General features: G+C 46.4%; 2 protein-coding genes across 3 annotated transcripts; both read left to right on the top strand.

The window, feature by feature from the left end:
* Positions 1 to 424: 424 nt before the first annotated feature.
* Positions 425 to 3,844, top strand: fdps (farnesyl diphosphate synthase (farnesyl pyrophosphate synthetase, dimethylallyltranstransferase, geranyltranstransferase)). Its single transcript, XM_086114649.1, has 9 exons — positions 425 to 957; positions 1,033 to 1,173; positions 1,259 to 1,339; positions 1,427 to 1,549; positions 2,063 to 2,151; positions 2,416 to 2,488; positions 2,568 to 2,645; positions 2,718 to 2,852; positions 3,319 to 3,844. The coding sequence occupies exons 1-9, from the start codon at positions 691 to 693 to the stop codon at positions 3,517 to 3,519; spliced, it is 1,188 nt and encodes a 395-aa protein (XP_085970775.1). The 5' UTR covers positions 425 to 690; the 3' UTR covers positions 3,520 to 3,844.
* Positions 3,845 to 4,644: 800 nt separating this feature from the next.
* rusc1 (RUN and SH3 domain containing 1) lies at positions 4,645 to 19,480 on the top strand. Of its 2 annotated transcripts, XM_086113703.1 has the most exons (12): positions 4,645 to 4,784; positions 6,175 to 9,376; positions 11,368 to 12,114; positions 13,316 to 13,438; positions 13,559 to 13,635; positions 14,058 to 14,232; positions 14,417 to 14,522; positions 14,601 to 14,647; positions 15,524 to 15,972; positions 16,045 to 16,295; positions 16,375 to 16,536; positions 17,133 to 19,480. In XM_086113703.1, the coding sequence occupies exons 2-12, from the start codon at positions 6,310 to 6,312 to the stop codon at positions 17,296 to 17,298; spliced, it is 5,370 nt and encodes a 1,789-aa protein (XP_085969829.1). In that variant the 5' UTR covers positions 4,645 to 4,784; positions 6,175 to 6,309; the 3' UTR covers positions 17,299 to 19,480. The 2 variants fall into 2 exon arrangements, with proteins under 2 accessions (XP_085969829.1, XP_085969830.1); XM_086113704.1 differs by lacking the exon at positions 11,368 to 12,114.
* Positions 19,481 to 19,725: the final 245 nt, after the last annotated feature.

The following is a 19,725-nucleotide window of genomic DNA, read 5'->3' on the forward strand; positions in this document are numbered from 1 at the left end:
GTACTTTTTGCTCAGTAAAAAAAAAAGCAGACTCATCCATTGGTTCACTTTATCACGCTCCACTTTAAACCCCTCCTCTTTTTAATTCTATTGGCCAGTCTGTGCGAAAACCCATCCTGGTTCGATAAGATTGGCCAATGAGAACGTAGTGTGACAAATGGCCTTCTTTATTCCCGCCCACAACAAGCGGCGCAAGGGGTGATGGGAATTTTAGTTTTGAAGCTTCCTAATAAAACGGGCGTTATCATCAATAGGAACTACAATCGGCGCATCCTGGTTTCAAGAGACGTTCAAGGCCCTCGGTTTGATTACAAGACGAAAAATCCGAAGGGACGCAACATTGCTGTTTTATGATATAGTTTGGAGGACGGGGACAAAAGAAGTATGGTACGTAAACGACGTGTGTGATGAATAAAAATGTACATCTATATTCATTAACCAGGAACACCGCTCGCCTTGCTGACAGGCAGTTTAAAGGTAAACGATGCCTGCTAACGTCAGCCAACGCTCCTTGTAATGACAAAGGAAGCTGCTGGCTAATAATAGCAATTTTGCTTCATCCTTGCCCTTGGAGGCGAAAATCTAACTTCACGCAACGCTTGCTCTCAGTAAAGTAACGAATGGTGACGGGTTAGTTTTATTCCTCATTGGAGAGCAGGGACACTCGGACGTCCGTTTTTGCGGGGGGTGATGAGACACATTTTCCGTCTGCCCATTAATGTCCCGAATTTAGTTCGAATCATGCGGCCAGTAGCCACGTCGCTTACAGCACAACACCGAGCGTCTCTGCTGTCGTCTGTCCAGGGAGACCGCGCCTACAACGGATCGCATTGCAAGAAGACACTGCTCTCGGACCCTGGGCTATTCGAAGCCCATTTCGAGGAGCTGGTGTGGGAGCTGACAGAGCAAGACGTCACGGACCCCGTTCTACTCGACGCCATGAACCGGCTCAAAGAGGTGACTTTGCGGTTGTAATTTCACCAACGACTTGGGACATGTACTGATTTTGAAAGCGTTGTGTTCGTTTTCTAGGTTTTGCTCTACAACGCCCCGGGAGGCAAAAGAAACCGTGGCTTGTCTGTGATTGGCTCCTTGCGGGAGCTCGTCCCACCGACGAAGCTCACGCAGGACACCGTCCAGCGGGCTCTGGTGGTCGGATGGTGCATTGAATTGGTAAGTTGTGTCCCAAATACCTCGTACGTACATTGATTTTGTGTGTCATGTTTTGTGACTAACACATTTTTCGCTCTGTGGGTAGCTTCAGGCCTTCTTTCTTGTTGCCGATGATATCATGGACGCATCTGTGACTCGCAGAGGACGGCCCTGCTGGTACAAGAAGGTTATGGTTGTTCCATTTGGGTGACCTTTCTCCATTTGTTTTTATTTCTTTTGCATGATTTCTATCCGTTTCTTGTTTTTTTTAAAGGATGGAATTGGTTTGGATGCCATCAATGATGCCTTCCTCTTGGAGGCCTCCATTTACAGGCTGCTTCGCAGACACTGCAGGAACCAGCCCTACTATGTCCACCTACTGGAGCTATTCAATGAGGTATTTTAGGTTTTATTTGGGTATTTTAGGTTTTATTTTGGACAGGATAAAAAAAGCTCAGATGATGGATGGATGGATATATTGGAAGGTATGCGGGGTCAGCATGTGGTTCGAAAGGTCTTGTGTTAAAAGCTCTACTCAAACCCTCCTGTCTAGCGTTTGTGTGTTCTCCTCGTCTTTGCAGGGGTTTTTCTCAGTGTACTCTGACTTCCTCCCACAAAATCATACATGTTACTTTCACGTCTCAAAACTATGCAAAGGTTTGAGTTTGAATGGCCGGTGAATTAAGTTGCAAAAACATATTGCAATGCTATGTCTATGTCCCTGCTGCTCTTGCATGTCTATATTTTTATATGAGTAAACATATGCGAGAGCAGCAGCGGTTGTGTCCCGGGTCTCCCTGGCTCTTGCCTAAAGTCATTTGAGATTGGCTCCAGCTCACGTGCGACCCTCATTTGGACAAAGGCTATGTTGCACATGAGGGTTTCACAATACCTTTTTTTTCCCTTGCAGACCTCCTTTCAGACAGAACTGGGCCAAGCTCTGGACCTCATGACAGCACCCCCTGGTCATTTTGATCTCAACCGATTCACCATGGAGAGGCAAGTAGAAGACTTGAAGTCAATAAAACCCTGAAAGCAGTGCTTGCAAGCCACTATTCCAGGAAATGATCAAATTTCACTCCGTTGGTGTGATTTTTTAAAAAAATTATTATTATATTTTTTCTAACTACAAATGTATATATTCATATGGCAGCGATGTATCGTGACGGGCAGAACCATAGTTTCCACTAATCGGCAGGAGCTACCGTAAACTTTTGCATCCACCTATTAATATTCATACAACAGAATTTTTGTATCTTTCAGGTACAAAGCTATTGTCAAATACAAGACTGCTTTCTACTCCTTCTACCTCCCGGTGGCAGCAGCGATGTACATGGTAAGCAAGGCAGTTGTTGAGTCTGCAGTGAAGTAAGGACCAAAAGTCTTCCTGAAATCCATCTATCGCATTTTCATAGGCTGGAATCAAGGACGAAGAAGAGCATAAAAATGCCAAACTCATTTTACTGGAGATGGGAGAATTCTTCCAAATACAGGTGAGTTTACTTGGCATGCAAAAACAATTTGCATGCCAAGACAAAAAAATAAATGACATATTCCTGTTGCAGGATGACTACCTGGACTGTTACGGAGACCCTGCAGTGACGGGAAAGGTCGGCACTGATATCCAAGATAACAAGTGCAGTTGGCTTGTCGTCACGGCGATGGAGGTCCTAACCCCTGAACAGAGAACAGAGTTAGAGGTGGGTTTCAGTACAGCAATTATCAATAGTTTTAATGTTTGTATAATTTTGCTGTATTATTGCGGCCGCAGCAAGAGCTCAAATTACGGTGCTGACCATGTGCCTTCACAGTAAATCATTACTATTATTATTATTATTATTACAAAATATTTTATATCATTGCCTATTTGTGAAAACCCTTCTTGTGAATACATATACTTTATAATAAATATTTAAAAAAGCCTCATCCCAATAAATGCCTGACAGAAAATAAGACTGGTAACCGCTGCCGCTAAGTAATTAAACGGTCTGAAATATTATATGACAATATGGTAGCGTATTACATTAAAATGGGAGTAGGAGAAACATTTATTTTATTCTAGTCATTCGTAAATAAATAGTGACTCTTTTTTGGATTGAGGATGGCTAAAATGACCTTCTCTGCCTGCTTTGACTGACTAAAAGTTGCATCCGTTTCCCCCCTCAGGCGTGTTACGGGCGGCACGATGACGCCAGCGTGGAAAAAGTCAAAGCGCTATACGACATCCTGGAGATGCCAAGCCTCTACCGCAAGTACGAAGACGAGAGCTACCAGCGTTTGCAGAAACTCATCGAGTGTCATGCTCGGAACCTTCCTCACGCTGTGTTCCTCAACTTTGCCAAGAAGATCTATAAGAGGAAAAAGTGAAGAGGAACGTGGAACAATGTTAAAGGACTTCAGATGGCTTAAGTGGGGGAGTGACAAACCATCGAGCCATTGGTTTAATTCCAGTCACACTTTAGCTTCTTGCCTATTTATTGCAGCATCTCCAGTCATTATCTACTCGATAGTTGATGGTTCAGTTATGATATGTTACATAGTTGCATGTATTTTGCTAGACGAAATACGAGAGCTACATATCGAGGCAGACCCGCTTTCTTAAGTGTATTTTTATAAGGCCGCCGCAAGTATAGGCTGCAATGGACAGGTTGTTTATTGCCTTTAAGAAATCACAAAGAAACAGTTTAAATTTTCTGGTCTCTGCCTTGATGATTTTTGTTTTAATGCGTCATAAAATGAACCACCATTTTCCGTTAGGGTCACAGGTTAGCCGGAGCTTATCTGAACTAATTTTGGGAAAGAGGTGGGGTACACCCTTGACCGGCTCATTTGTCATTCACATTTTCAGAATCAGAATCATCTGGATGTAGAACACACACAGAATTTGTCTCCGGTAGGATAGGCTACGCTAGTATTTTCACTCCGAAGGATACGTTAGGGTAATCGATGTGACACTAAGACAAGATTTAAACCTCAGCACTGTGGCAGATGTGCGAACCACGAGACAACTGTGCTGCCTTGTCAAGAGTTTCAGTGATCTGGTTCCAGATCAGTTTCTCGTCATAACCGCTGGAATACCTGAATAAAACCGACACAAACATGCAGAGAGCATGCAAACTCCACACAGGAAGGCCGGAGCCAGGATTCAAACTTAGAACCTCTCCACTGTGAAGCAGACATGGCTACCACTAGTTCCCACAGTGCTGCCCTAAAATGAACCTCCTACTTAAATATTAAAACTATAAATCGCTGCAAATAAATTCTCATGAAAGCCAGAAGTGGGGTTGGAAAGTAATTAACTCGGAAACCGAATGAGATGTTATGACAAGACAAGTAAGGGGCGGGGGGGGGGGGGGGGCAGCGTCTGGCAAAGGTGACGTTGATGCTCGGGGCTGGTGCGGAGTCTCAACGGACCGCTACGCCCTTGCCGGAGTCACGTGACACGCGGGGCCCAGCAGTGCCGACCACGTGACCGAGTACCCTCCCTCCCTCCCTCCTCCTCCTCCTCCCTCGCATCCTTTTAGCGGTCCGCGTAGTCTCGACGCTCGCGAGAGGCCGATGCACTTCACGTCCGGGAGAAAGCCATTCCGACACGGACTGGAACGCCAGAGATGGACGCCTTCTCCTTTGACGTGAGTCCTCAACTAATATAAATCGTTACGATATATTGTGTAGAAGTGCATCTGAAATTTCCCAATGGTCGTCCGGTTGAATCGTCCCACTCTCACGTATCACAGCTACCGCTTTAAAACGATCGCTTGACATCATTAGGTTAGAATGTATTATAAATACCATTCCATTATGTGAGAGGAGAGTGGGAATATGCGCATAATGCGAGCGGGTCGGCCTTCATTTTCGAGCGATGCGGATGGTACCACCACCCCACCTCCCTCTCTCCTCCTCCTTCCAGCCTCCATCATGTCTATAGGATCAATAAATGCAGGCTCGATACAGTCAGCAGAGTCAAATTGCTTGTCATCACGTCCTATTTTCTGAGGAGTTTGCCTTTTTTTGTCTCTTTGGCGTGACAATGGAGAATGAGACGTGTGTGTGTGTGAGAGAGAGAGAGGGAGATGTATATTCCAGTGACGCAAAAGGGCACAGTGCAGCAATGAGCAATAGCCTTCCTCTCATGCAGCCTCATTGCTGCTGCCTGATTATTTCATGCTCCACTTAAAGCAGCTCCTCGTTGCTTTAAGGGATGATGTGCTTTTCTTCTCCCTTCTTTCAAAGAAAAAAACACACATTCATATTCATTGTGAGCTGGTGAGGGTGGATGCACAGATGGAGACAGAAAACAGCAGCAGTGAGCAGGCCAAGCAGATGATGGTCATGATGAGTGGCATTATTAGTACTCGTGTATAAATTGGATGAGAATTATAAGAAAGAGGATTAGTTTAGATTCAGGCTGTAACATTAAATATGATAACATTGAAGGCATGCACAATAAATCTTTCAGGTTTTTTTTTCTAAAGATGATTTTAGTAATTATTTGTGTGTGTATAATGGATTCTCTCTCTCTCTTTCTCTCTCTCTCTCTCTATATATATATATATATTTATATTATATATGGATATATTTTATATAGAGATACAGTATATCGTTATATTTCCAAGTGCCATGTTAAATGGAAGCAAAATTATGATCAGACACATCCATCCAATTTATTACCTCATTAGAGTTGAGGGACTCGAACCCAGCTGACTGTGGGCAATAGGCAGTGTACAGCGTGAAATGGTCACCAGCCAGTCGCAGTTCAAAAAAAATGTTTATTACATGTAATGAACATTTGTGGGTTAAATTTGGATTTCTATAACAGTTCCTCTGAGGTTTAATTTGTTTTTAAAATAACATGACATGCTGGATGAAATGCTCTTGATCCAGCTTGATTTGTATTTGGCTGACAAGCCGCAAGTTTTCCACCACCGCTCCAGACGATTGCTTTAATTTCAAAAGCGTGATGCAAAAAAAGTCATATATTGCGCAACATCAATATTCACCATGTTTCCTTTGATGTTTCAGGGCCTAGGATGTGATGCCAACATGTGATCGTCACGCCACTCAAAATTTGGCTTGGCCCAGCGTTTGTTACAATAAAACCAAAATATCTCATCTTCCAACACCCCCCCCCCCCCAAAAAAAAATCCAATTATCACAATGCAATCTTCTGGCTGCTCCGCTCAACTCGGCAAGTCACGGCGTTTCGAGCTCAGCAGACGGGCCGCCACCTGCATCGCCCCAAAGTCTCGCGCTTCTCAGAAGGAAGATAAAAACATGAACACCGTCACCTCATCCTCTCCCAGACGAGTAACTAAAGCGCCCGTCGCCCCGCCCAGGAGCAGGCCAGCGGCGCATCCTCGAGTCCCGCTTAGCCAAAGTAGGTTAGGTGCGCAAAAACAGAGCTCTGTCCCCAACAAATCAGCAAAGCCTAAAGCCAAGAGTGTTCGCACGGTGGCGGCAGCGAACAAAATCTCGCCTCCTCTTCCTCCGGCTCCTTCCGTTCTCCCCCTCGACCCCAACTGCAATGAGCCGAGCCTGCCGTGCTTGTGCTGCGATGGCCGCTCGCCGCAGGACAACAACAGCATGTTCAACCACAACCACAACAACAACAACACCGTTTCTCTCAGGCACCAACTGCAGCTTCCTCCTCCGCCCCCGGTCATTGCACCCCAGAGGAAAAACGGGACGGGGGCGGAGGAGCAGCCTCGGTTCCCAGCTCAAGCGAAACCAGAGCCTCCTCCTCCTCCTCAAGCCGCCACCAATGAAGGCGTGTTTGAAAAAGCCGATCCGGATGACAAGAAAGACGTTAAATCCGAGGAAGAGGACGACGACAGCAGCGGTGGGGATATTGATATCGACGATGAGGACGACGATGACGGCGACCGCGATGACGAGGACGATGACGACACCCTCGTGCCCTCGTGCTGCGACTGCCCTCCCTCCCTGCTGGAGTTCTCGCTTTCCTCCTCTACCTCCTCTTCCTCCACTTCCATTAGCTCCTGCTCCGATTTAGAGTCCGACTCTGCAGATCAATACTCTCCCCAACACCAAGATCCTCTATCGGTGTCAATCAAAGAGTCTTCTCCGCAATGTCAACCACCTTCCCGATCGCTGCCTTCCTTACCAATAAGTCGCAATCCCTTCAATGTCACGTCACACACGCCCGTTTCGTCCCCAGACGAGGGCTACCCCTCGGCCTTGGACACCCCTTCCCCAGACTACTTGGGAATGAAAGATGATCCCGAAGTCACCAAGCTGGGATTGCTTGACTTCCTGGAATCGGTCGGAGAATTTGGCAAAATGGAACGATTCAGTCAGGTGATCCAAGTGGCCCGTTGGGATTTGGAGGGCGAGCAGAATTGGGATGTGTTGAGAGATCGCTTGGACCATTTGGATCGCTTGGAGAAGGTCAACAGGGAAATCAAATTGGCGTACGTAGCCAGACTCCACGAGAAGGGCTTTGATCTCGGCGACCTGGAAGAGCAGGACCTCTCTGACATCACGGATGAAATGGGCAACGTCGATCTGGGCTGGAAGCTGTACAAAAGCGGCGCGGGATTCACGGGAGAATCGCAGGAGTTCTCAGACGCCGGCGTGGACCTGACGGCTCCGTCGGACTGCGACGATCCTCTCGCGCCCGACTCCCTGACCCCTTCCCCGGCGGAGCCGCCCCCTCAACCCCCGAAGCCCCCGGCCCGTCATGCCAGCGTCAACTCCGACCTCCACACCTACATCAATATCAGTCGGGAGACCACCTCCATGGCCGTGTCCACCTCGCCCACCTTGTCCACCTTCTCAGCCAACTCTTCCTCTCCCACGTTCACCACCTTTCGCCGCGAGAAACCTTTGCCCCCGTCTCCACCGTCAATCCCTCCCCTTCCTGCCTCCAAACCTGTCCAGTACCTAACCCTTTACACCGCCTCCTCTCCGTCCATCCCCACGCCGACTCCTCCCATTCCTCCACCTCGGAAAAGACACCTGGCCAGGAAGGAGGCCCGACGCCTCGCCGCTCTTCAAGCAGAACAGGAAAAGACCCCCTTGTCCTTGCCGCCTCCTGCCACACGGCCGCCGCCTTTACCCCCGCCACCGCTTATCTCATCCTCCCTACCCCAACCACCGCCACCGGCACTGCCTCCTCCGCCTTCATTCCACGCTCTGGATGTGGAGATCCATAAGCTGTTGATGCTCGCAGGATTGACTCAGGCTGAGCTCCTCAAACTGAGCCCAGAACTCGGCGACTGCGTCGGGGCGTTGGAGGAGGAAGACGGGAGGTTCAGGCTACCGGACGAATACAGAGAATGTGAACGTGAAATGGTGCAAAAGGACAGATGTAGTAGCAGAGGCAAGTCGGCTGGGGATGGAAGGGCAGATCTTTCCTGGGAGGGGAAGATAGAGGAACCCAAAGAGGCCCAGAGAACCACCTCATTCTCAGAGATGGCTCGAAAACGAAAGAAGAGCAGCATTCTGACATCGGACACTTACTACAGCGCCACCTTAAGTCACGCGCGGGACATGAAAGCAAAACACATGAGCTTTGAGTCCCACCATTATGCAGATGAGATACTAGATTCACCGCCCCCTCCTCCTCCACCTCGACCTTTACCCCCAATCCCACCGAGCGCGCCCCCCCTTAGAGTTAGTACGCTCCCGGCTAACTCTGCACGGCCTGAGCGTTTCGATTGGCTCATAGCTTTCACACCCGAGGCCGACATTCCGCCGCAGCCCGCTCAATTAAGAAAACCTCACATGGAAACGGTAAGGAAAAACTCCCCGGTTCCAAAAGTCACCAGCTTCAAAGAGTTGCGCTACCGCAACAAAAGTGGCGCCCCTGCAACGAAGGTGATCACCGACCCCGACCCCGACCCCTCAGTCATCACCCCGGACCCTGACATACTGTACAATCTGAAGTGGAGACGCGAGAAGGAGGGCAGCGGAGGCAGCCAGTGGGAGTATACCTCTCAAGCTCAGGCCCTGTTCATGCAGCCGCCCCCAGCCCTCACCTCCATGGCGGCTCTGAAGGAGATGCTGCAGAGGGCGGACGAGGAGAGCGCAAGAGGCGACAAGTTAGGCTGCTCCCTCAGTGACGGCAGCCTGTGGACGACCAACACAGAGTGGGAGCACCGAGATGTGGTGAAGAAGGAGCACAAGGAGAGGCGCGAAGAAGAGGAGGTGGAAGTGCGAGGACAGGCCGACGGAGGGAGGACACTTGAGTCGAGAACCACCGGTGAGATGCCATTTTCGTGATTTCATTTTAGATTTAAGGTGTATGTGTGAGCGATCGTGTAGGACAAATACTGGATGACTATAGAGGGGGTAAACAACACGTTCTGATTTATTCAGGTTCGGTCACCACCGTAGAAACAGGCTTACATCGTAAACTGATTACCCCCCCAATGTAGACAATATCATCCTGATGCGCTTCCTCAACAATTTATGAATCAATCAGGAATTTGACAAGGCCCGTTTGTCCACCTTTGAATCTTAATTCGTCATCGAGAAGTCCAGTTCAATATAGTGGAATGAAATAAAACTAGGCAGTGTGGTTAGCACGTCTCACTCACAGTTCTATGGTTCTGCGTTATAAACTCAGTTTAGCGTCGTAAATTAACCTAACTAGTATGATCTGAGATTGTAAACTCTGGACTGTGAAACAGACGTGCGAAACAATTTCTCATTGTGCTGCCTAGAATGTATACCATATAGTCCAAGGTTTCATGGTACAGTACCTCATTTTGTGACTCATGTTTATCCTGATGAAGACCATCGGTTTATCAACTCACTTGGGAGTGCACTGATCATATCACAGTTTGATCCAATTTTAAAGTAAGAGTTATGGACACAATGGAGAGAACAGGAGTGGCAAGATGGAGGATGAACATGAGTCACGGAATAGCATGATGCACAATGCTTACAGATAATGAGAGGACAAACTGTGAGGGATGACTGTGTGTGAAAGGGAGATGGATACTGAAGGTAATATGAGGAGAAGGTTGCAAAGACTCCAGCCAGTGTTCTTGGTTATTAGAGTGCAATGTCATCACCGCCTCATTCAATTATTCATTGCCTCTCCTGGCTAAGCGAGGGAGAAGGTCTAAAGTCCTCTGGAGAGCTTACCAGATTTTTATTTCAACCACCCTTTTAAGTATACAGTATGATCTGCGTTGTCTCGTTTGCTGTCTGTTTTGGTGATTTTTAAATCCATCACTTTGGGGGAAATCGCTTCCGTGTACTCTGCCTTCTTCTCCCCAGGGTGACAGATAGCTCGGCTCAGGTTTCTTCTCTCACATGGTGCTGCTTGAAGCCAAATAGAAACTTTGAAGCTTGTCAAGATAAAGCATGATTTATTTCAATTGATCCAATCATTCTAACAGTTACAGCAATCCACAATTACCAAGATTGTACTGCGATGTATTTTAGGTCAACGATTATAAACGTGCGACCTTTTAAGTCTGTACACCTTTAAGCGTTAAGGAGGCGGGTCTTAGAAGCTTGACCAATTACCGACACTCTTTTCCCCCAAAACAGGAAGTGTTGCGTATTTACTTATAACCTGTATCGAAACAAGGTACATGTACTTGTTGAACTCGGTCTTACTTTGAATGCCAGGAGTTATCGTGCAGAATTTAATGATTAAATCGTCGTGCCGTCCACCACTGTTCTATAAAGACCTGTACTGATATTGCGAAAGAGTAGACTCGCGAACATTGCGATCTGACGTCTGACTGAGCGTGTTCGTGTGGGGGTGGAGGAAATCTTGTACATGGAGAAAGAGCAGGTAACGAGATGATTCACTGTTATCTTAATCTCTTTCAAAGTACTTGGGAGGTTCTTTTTTCAGTCACAGGCAAATATGAAAAGTGAAAGTTAAACTTGTAGTTTCATTGATGACACATGGTTTGTTCACCTTTAATTTCGTGTCATCTCTTGCCGTTTCCATCCAGCCTAAATGCAAGTGTCCTCCTGCTTTTCATGAATCACTGTAACTGTTGAAATGATCTTATTACTTCATGTATGTCTTTTCTGATGTGATACACTCATAAGTGTGCATTTTCTCTCAACAGACACTAACATTCTCTGCATCTCTCTCCTTCCCGTTTACCACTTTTTTTGTTTTACTTTATTACCTTCCCAATTCAATTTTGATGTCTCCATTTGTTTGTCTACGCCGCTCCCGCATTACGCTGCTTATGGCTTCCGCACCTTTCCAATAAGCAGTTTCCTCTCCCCCACTATCCCTTACCCAGCCCTACTTCCTCCACGCTGCCCCTACTTCCTATCAACAGGGCCACTTCCGTATAAATTCCAGGCCGCAGGCACAAATCGGCCGAGAGTCCTCTGACACCCAAGACAGACCGCAGTGGGCTTATGCCGACGCCGTGTTAAGCAACCAGTCCAGCGCAGATTTTGGTTCTTCTAAACGTGGGAAGGAATTAAAGCAAAATACAGAAAAGCAAATTTCTAGTGGTTGCAGAATCGATGAGATGGTGGGCTCTCAGTGTAATTTGGACTCTCTCTACTGCAGTGACAAGCAGAGCATCCCAGACGGCCGTTCTGCTGATGCTCCTGAGTGCACCACCCCATATAAAAACATAGACGTCATGATGACACATCCATGTGGTCAAAAAATCCAAAGAGAGCGTAACGCTTACAACACCAGGGCGTCCAAAGACCTGCCCCCTCTGCCCACATATTACCTGCACCGCTCAAAGCATTGCCCACTGCACGGGGGCTCCCCTCCTCGCCTTTCCCCAATCGGAGCCCTCTCGCCTCCCCTGCGCTCGGGGGCGCTCCCTGCGGGCGCGGCGGGCTCCAGCCTCACCTCGCCTCTTTTCCCCCGATCGCACACCCTTCCCGCCCTGAACCCCCCCTTCTACTACCCGCACTTGTATCCCACAATGCCACTCTGTGCTCCCCCTCTGCCCCCAAAACTCTTCCAGGCTTCTCGACAGCCGCGCGTGGCCAGTAAGATCTCTCTTTCTCTTCTTCCTTGTTACATTATGTCTGTCATTCTCTTTCTACTTTATTGTCTTTACTTCCTACACGGTGTCTCGATTGCATTCAGAAATCAATGTGAAAGAAATATCAGCGCAGCGGCTCATGCTTACTGTTCTTCTTAAAGCTGCGAAAAGAGGCTTGTGTGTGGTGACATCTGCTTGTGTCAGATTGGGTTCTTGCTACTCTCTGTCCCTTTTCTGTCCATCTGTTCTTGTGTGACTCGTCTGTTCTTTTCGACTCTTAAATTGTTGCATTGTTGTGTACTCAAACAAAGACAGGCAAGTCAACCCTTGTTCAAATCCTCAGCTTTTTGCCTTTTAAACATGTCATATATTATTCTAATATTGCGGCTCACAAAACGTTCGATATTCAGCTTTTGGGTGAAATTTTAGGATGAACCTAAAACCCACCAACTTAATTTTACCTCAGACTGTTTGAGTGCGCTTCTCCAACTGTTTGATGTTAAAGAGCAATTGATGTTCAATGTCTACATCTTACCCAGACCAGTGTTTGCCAACCTTTGTTGAGCCAAGGCATATGTTTTGCTGTAGAAAAATCTCACGGAACACCACCCAAAAACCCCCCCAAAAAACAACGGAGGAGAAGCGGCAGTAAAACAGGCCAAAATCCATATGTCTGGGGGTGAGGCAGGGCAAAAAAATTGTTGCATACTTGGTGTGATTTCACTTCAAGGTGTCACAATGCACAATTAATCAACAAGTAATCGGAAATTAATCAAAACCTTTAAAAAAATTTTTTTTTAGCTCTGCTAGCTAGCTGGTGCGAGCGCAAAAGAAGGCTTGGGATGTGGTAATTGGTCATGTAATAAATGATCTGTGTCATGACATCAAATAATCTCCCACGGCACACCGATGCTCCACGGCACGGTGGTTGGCAATCACAGCATAAGAGATGAAGAACCGTAAAATTCCTTTCGTACCACGACGCTATGAACGCACTCCCTCTTCTCGTCATCTGTAGTGCCATCTGCTTTTTTTCCTGCCTTCCTCTCCTCATCGCTGATGACACCTCTAAGATATTCCTCTCCGCCATGGCTTCTTTTGCGCTTGTTAATATGAGTTTTTAAATTCCTCTAAGTCATCCCTCTTGTTTTTTATTATTTATTTATTATTATTATTATTTATTTTTTTACTGCTGCCACTGCCAGCTGTCCGCAGTGTGTCTTTCGCTGGAGCTGTGCAGAGAGGCGACGCATTCTGGATGGGCGAAGATGTGCCGCATTCGATGAGAGGACATCGCCTCTCCTCTCTGCACCTGCTGGAAAAGAGAGGTATTGCCGCTGCACGTTTTTTGGGGGGGAGGGTGTTATTGCGACTTTCCTGTAAAGCTGTGTTGTCTTTTTAAAAAAAATTTTTTTAACTTTAACGGTGCACTTTTGTTTCTGCTCCAGCTCTCGTCAGTGCCGTCAGTGTGGCGGTTGAAGCCGTCTTGGCCCAGTTCAATTCTTCTCGGACGCTGGTTCAAAAGGTGAATCGCTTTGCTGTCGACTTGTATACTCGGAACTGATTGGCCGGAGCGGATTGGCAGATATTTAGCGTTTCGATGCCGAATTAGTGATCGGGTTGTTATGTCACAGATTGCTTATCGCTCAATGAATCATCAAGCTGATCCGGCAAATTAAATAGTAGCTCTGAAACAAGGTCATATCATCGTTGTTCCTGCTCACCTGGGTCACGTGCAACGCCCCCCTCCCCACTGAAGAGGTTGTGATGCGGCTATTTTGCGTGATTTCTGAAAGAGGCGACTGACTGTTCCATGAAACCAACAACGCTAGACTTTCTCACATGCATTCCATCAGAAAGCAAAAATCATGCGTTTGATTTGCCATAGCTTGCGTGCTTTCGCCTCCCATCTACTGACATATCGTCCTCCTCTCCCACCATCTCCAGGCCTTATCAGGAGACAGCACAGTAAATCCATCGCTGGGCCGTCTGGTGCTGCAGTGCCTCTGCCCCGCCCTCCACAGCCTGTTGACGGACGGTCTAAAGCCCCACCAGAGTGACCTGATTGCGGGCAGGAGGCCAAATTCAGCCTGGAGCTTGGTCTTGGCTTCAACGCGGCCAGGTCGGGGAATGTATTACGGAAATAAAAATTCAGTCGATTTCATTGTCGAGCTGTACAGTATATTCATCCATGATTGCTCCCTGGGAAATTGAGATTTTGTCTGCATTTCTGCTTTCACACACGAAACAGCATTTTTACTGTTTCTTGCCTTGTACTGTGTTTGTGTGTGTGTGTACGCATTCAGGTCCTAAAACACAAGCCCTGTTCAATTTACAAGTTCGAGTGGGCGAATTGCCTCAGCTCAAACAGAGCAAACAGCGCTTCAACGCATTCGTCCTCGGATTACTCAAGTAAGTGCTGCTTCGTTGGCAGAAATAAATGATTTCTTTTATCGCAGTCGATAAATCCAACTCTTTTTTTTTTTCTAGTTCAAAGCAGCTTGATTTCTGGGTGTCTCACCTTCATTCTAGCAGTGGTAAGTTTGCTGGGATTTTTGTTCGTGCAGAACTGTTTGTTGTTTGAATGGCCTTTTGCTTTCTTGACTCGAACATTTTGTCAGTAGAAACGCGTTTTCCATGTAAATGCGCTAATCCGTTCCCAGCAGACATAAATGTTTTCTAAAGCATAAAAATGCATCAAAACATGTAACAAATACATGTTACAATTAGATGATTGTGCAATAAATGAGAGTTGTGCAGAATGTAAAAAACAAAAAATAAAGATGATGGTCATTTAACTTTTAACTAGGTCCTCATCATTTTTTTTTGCCCTCTTAAGTTCATATTCTCTCTCAGGCGTAATTTTTGCTTGACGTTTTGGAAAGAACTGATCCAAGGACGTTTGCTTTTGTCGGCTTTTAAAAATCCTTCGAAAATGTCCAAAGCAAACATCAGCATAGTGAGCGATCGCTGGACTGGTGAACACTTTTTCTGGGTGGTTCACATTTACGTAAAACTATCGGAACATCTTGTGGGGCCTAATGACGAGGACGCTGCATAGACACATATCTTATCTATCTTTCTATCTACACACAGACACTTACGGTAGAGGTCCCTCTTAGCCAATGGGATGCCAGGATGATGCTCGGTAATAGCCAATGACAGAGCAGCTATAAGTATGTTGCGTTCAGGAAACTCACAGCTGCGCCGAGCAGCCCATACTGTATTTTTACCATTCGTATCTTGAAATTTCTTTTGTAACAAGAGACAATATTTGCCTGTTGAGGCGTTTCGTAACTTGAAAATTTTGTATGAAGAGACGTTCGTAAGTAGAGGTACCGCTGTATACAAAAGAGGAAGAATCATCTGCTGTATGACGTCCCTCCAGTCACCGTCATGTTGTTGATTCCCAGATGTGTTGGAGGCGTACTACCGTCCGTCCTCCTTCATGCGCTTGTCACTGAGCGCCTTCCAGCCCCTCTTCGACGAGCTGCTCCTGGTGCTGCAGCCTCTCAGCCTGCTGACCTTCAACCTCGACCTGCTCTTCCAGCACCACCATTTGGAGCCCCACAGCCCCGCGCCACACGTGCGCAGTCCCCCCAGTCAAGACGCGGGACAGTCGACAAAGCCGATCCGGTCTGAAATTAGAGGCGGCAGACACATGGAAAGCCTCTCGGAGGTAGACTTTACAGGTCCCGGACGTCAGGCAGCTGATGGGGGTAAAACTACGGCTAATAATGGAGGGTGGCCACTCACTCTGGGTCATACAAGTCCTCAGCTACGGTGGGTTCAGGACAAGAGGATTGGCGAACTCCCTCCTCCAAACACAGAAGAGGAAAGCCTCACTCAGCAGGCTGGACAGGTACTCACTTTCTGTTGGAGTTAAAATCATGTCATGACTCTTCGGCGCTGACGTTTGCTTTCCCAATTCCAGGTGATCCAGCAAGGGTGGGGTGCTGTGATGCGGTGGGGAGGCAGACTGAGCCAGAACCTGGCCGAGCTCAACCTGGCCGCAGGGCAGACGGATGAGGCGAGGCCCAGTCTGCCAGATCACCAAGCCCAGACAGGAAGCGACTTGGTCCCAGTTAGCTCTCTCGCGCAGGTGCCCTGGAGTTTGGGTCGTCTCTTTGGTTCTACCGCCTCCAAAAGCCCCAATAGTCCAGCGGGTCACGCACCGACAAGCAGGCGAGTCCCATTAAAAGTGTTTTGGGTCGGGGCTCCACGAATGAGATCACATCTCTTATCTGTGCTCACAACCATCCAGGCGTCCCTCGCAGTGGTTGGCTCCGAGTGTCACGGCGCTCACCCGATTGGTGAGCAGCACTTCTGCCCCGGTTTTAAGTAAAACCCCAGAACCAATGGAAGAGAGTCACACGATGCCAGAGAGAACATCTGACACTCCAGAGACAGCAGAAAGACCACAAAGGTACTTTTGCACGCCAGGGTTCACCAACCAACCGAAATTCAGTCATGATACAAAGAATTTCCGTTTTTTTTAAAAAAAATAACCCATTTAAGTCATTTTGAATGGCTGAGTTAAAAACGTTAGTTTAAGATAAGAAAAGCTTTCTTTGTCTTTTCCTTAAAAATATCAAAAAATTAAGACTCTTTGGTATTCTGTCGTAATGTTAGTCCCAAACTTTTACCCTTTCATGCACCCTGTAACCTGATTACATGATAAGCTGTCCACTCTAGTAACCGCTGTCCCTCGAAGGGTTCAAGAATTGTGTGACAACACGTCAGACCAGCAGTGAGCAATTGGGATTGGAACCTTTGTTGAAAAAAATCTGAGAAAAATAGCCTTCTTAAATCGCACAACATATTAGATTGTGTTTTGCTTTTTCTTTGACTTTTTGGTTCTTAATTTGTGACACTTAATCCAAAAGAAGTAACCTCAACAACGGATGAGACGGTAAGAAGAGAAAAAATATAAACCGCAAGTGACATGACGTAAATGGACAAAGTTTTTTGTGTGCCTTACACGACACGCCTCCTCCGTCTGGGCTGCGGGCCGCTCCGCAGGTCTGTGCGAACGCTGTGCGACCACGCCGGAGCGGGCTCCGAGCTCAGCTTCCGCAAGGGCGAGGAGCTTGTCATCTTGGGTGGTGTCGACCAAGACTGGATTCGCTGTCGACAGGGAGACAAAGAGGGGCTGGTACCGATTGGCTACACCTCGCTCATCATGTGACGCCACAACAGCTGCACTCCGTGAATTAATGATGGGAAAATAAAACATTTTTAAAAAATACATATATATATATATATAGTGTATGTATGTATTTTGGGGCAAGCGCTGAGAGGTTCTCACAAGGTTCCAGTACTCTTAAAGGGATATTTCACTTTAAAGGCAATGTTCTTCGCAGTCCATCTAGTACGGTGGAGCAAATGGCATCAAATTCATGATATTTAAGTGAAATATCCCATTAAATGCATTTCCTGCATTGTCTGCCATCCTGGGCAGCCGCTGATCTCAGGGCACTTGATCACCGGCAGGTCTATCAGATCAGCGGCCGCCACCGAAGTTGACACGCAAGGCGGCGGCCATTTTGGCATGACTGTCCCAGAACCTCCTGATGCATACGTGATCATGTAGTGAACCGTAGCCGTGTGTACATTTGTTTTATTGCCCTTTCACCAACTCCGACTCCCCTTTTACCCCTTTGGTTTCATTTGTGTTTGACATTTTACTGCTGTATAAATATACATAAATATATATATAGAACATATAAATATATAGGTCTATATATACAGTATACATACAGTAGATATATATATATTTCAAGTGAAATTAATATTGCGTTAAGCATCGTAACCATAATGCAGGTGGATCCGTTCTCGAGCAGCCGTCACACATGCGCAAAGTAACAAGTGGGTGCTGGTTTGAAATCCAATTTCTTCCTTCCCAAGTGTGCGTCTTGAAAATCAAATGCATTCGCCGCATTTCCTCAAATAGTGGCCACTGCTCAAATCGATGCAGCGCCTGAATTCGTGATCCTACATCCATTTAAAAAAATGTTTTTTTAAATCGTGCTTGTCCTCATAAGTCAACTGGGCTGACTTTGGACAAGGTTGCCACAAAAAAAAAAGCCTTTTTTTTTTTTAACCCAGGTGGTACAATAAATGCTGTCTTGATCTGCAAAGAGACATTCTTAACAATATTATTGTGACGTAGCTACAAATTCTATTCTCTGGGATCAATGAGTCTTCAAATAAAGGTCCCCTCTCAAAATGCTGAGTACTGGCTGCTATTTGAGGAAATACAATAGCATTCTGTGATTCTCATCCAGTTATTAAGGCTAACTAATTCCCTCCCGATTCAAACCGGCATGGGATCATTAATCTTTGCTCACGTTTGAACACTATTTAAACTCGATGCCGCAAGCAAACCCTCTCATGTATGTGGCGGTGACGATAGTAATAAAAAAATGTTTGTTGGCTTTTGCATCCACGTTTAGCCTGTGAGCCTGCCATGTTGAAACTTCTCTCGTCATCGATATTAGCAAAAGTGGTCGTAGAAAGTGGTCATATTGTGGCAGTGATGTTCATACACTACTTTGCCATTTATTTGAGTGATTCTTCTCATTCGTGTCATTGGCAAGCCATTGCACGCGGGTTAATGTACAAACGTACAGTCGAGTTGATTAATTTGCTCGAAGGTCATCCAGCCATGTGTTTGGTTGCACCGTCTGTATCCTGAGCTGGGATTAGAAGGGAAAGGAGTCATTGTCTTATTTCATGTTTGGGGGGGTTAAAAAGCGAGAGAGTGAGTGAGCGAGGTAAAGTTTAAATGTTTACCACTTAGTTTTGTTTTCTCTTACTGATCAAATCAGGGAACACTTTAGTTATTGTGTCAATGACTGTGTAGCATTACTGTCACCGTGGCAACAGTAGCATTAAGTTAGGCCGGTGCTCATAACTGACGACTCAAGTTGTTGCCATCAACCAAACGAGTTCACAAGAATCAATCAGTCTTGCTAGAACATCACTTGACACGTTTTATTGTTTTTGCATTACCCCCCATGTGAGGTAATGACTGCCATGCATTTGTTTGCACGCATTTTATTTCTTGGATGTACTATTTATTGCTCTTTGAGTCGAATCGCTGGGTTTTGAAACGTGTGAGCGTACGTGTACATGTCAGGGAAAGCACATTGTAGAATTTCACTTGTGAGTGTGTGTGCAAATGGGAGTGTAACATGGGTAGTAGTCAGTAGCTTTCGTCTCCTCCTTTCCTCTCTGGTGTCATGTAGCCCGTAGACATGCCCTGTGCTCTACTATTGATTACGGCCTAAAGCGTCCCTGTCACTGTCCACTTCCTGCATGCGCTTGTTTGTAAATACACCAAATAAAACCTATCAATATGAACGAAACCTGTTTGTCTGTCATTTTTAATTGACTCTTATATTGAAAAGTACTGAACACACGCTGAATGTTAAAGGGGAAGTCAAGTCAGACATTGTCTAAACAATATGTTTGATGCGGCCCCACTGCTTTTCTAAAGTGGGAGGCATACATACAGTAAATATTGTTGTCATTCCGATATGCATGTAAAAGTGCTGAAAGAGGAAGTCAAGTAAAAAATGTCTTCGTATTAATAAAATCATCTATTTTCTGA

This window comes from Hippocampus guttulatus, chromosome 6 (genome assembly GCF_054856545.1).
Source record: "Hippocampus guttulatus isolate MCC_2025c chromosome 6, RoL_Hgut_1.0, whole genome shotgun sequence".
NCBI classification, from domain to species: Eukaryota; Metazoa; Chordata; class Actinopteri; order Syngnathiformes; family Syngnathidae; genus Hippocampus; species Hippocampus guttulatus.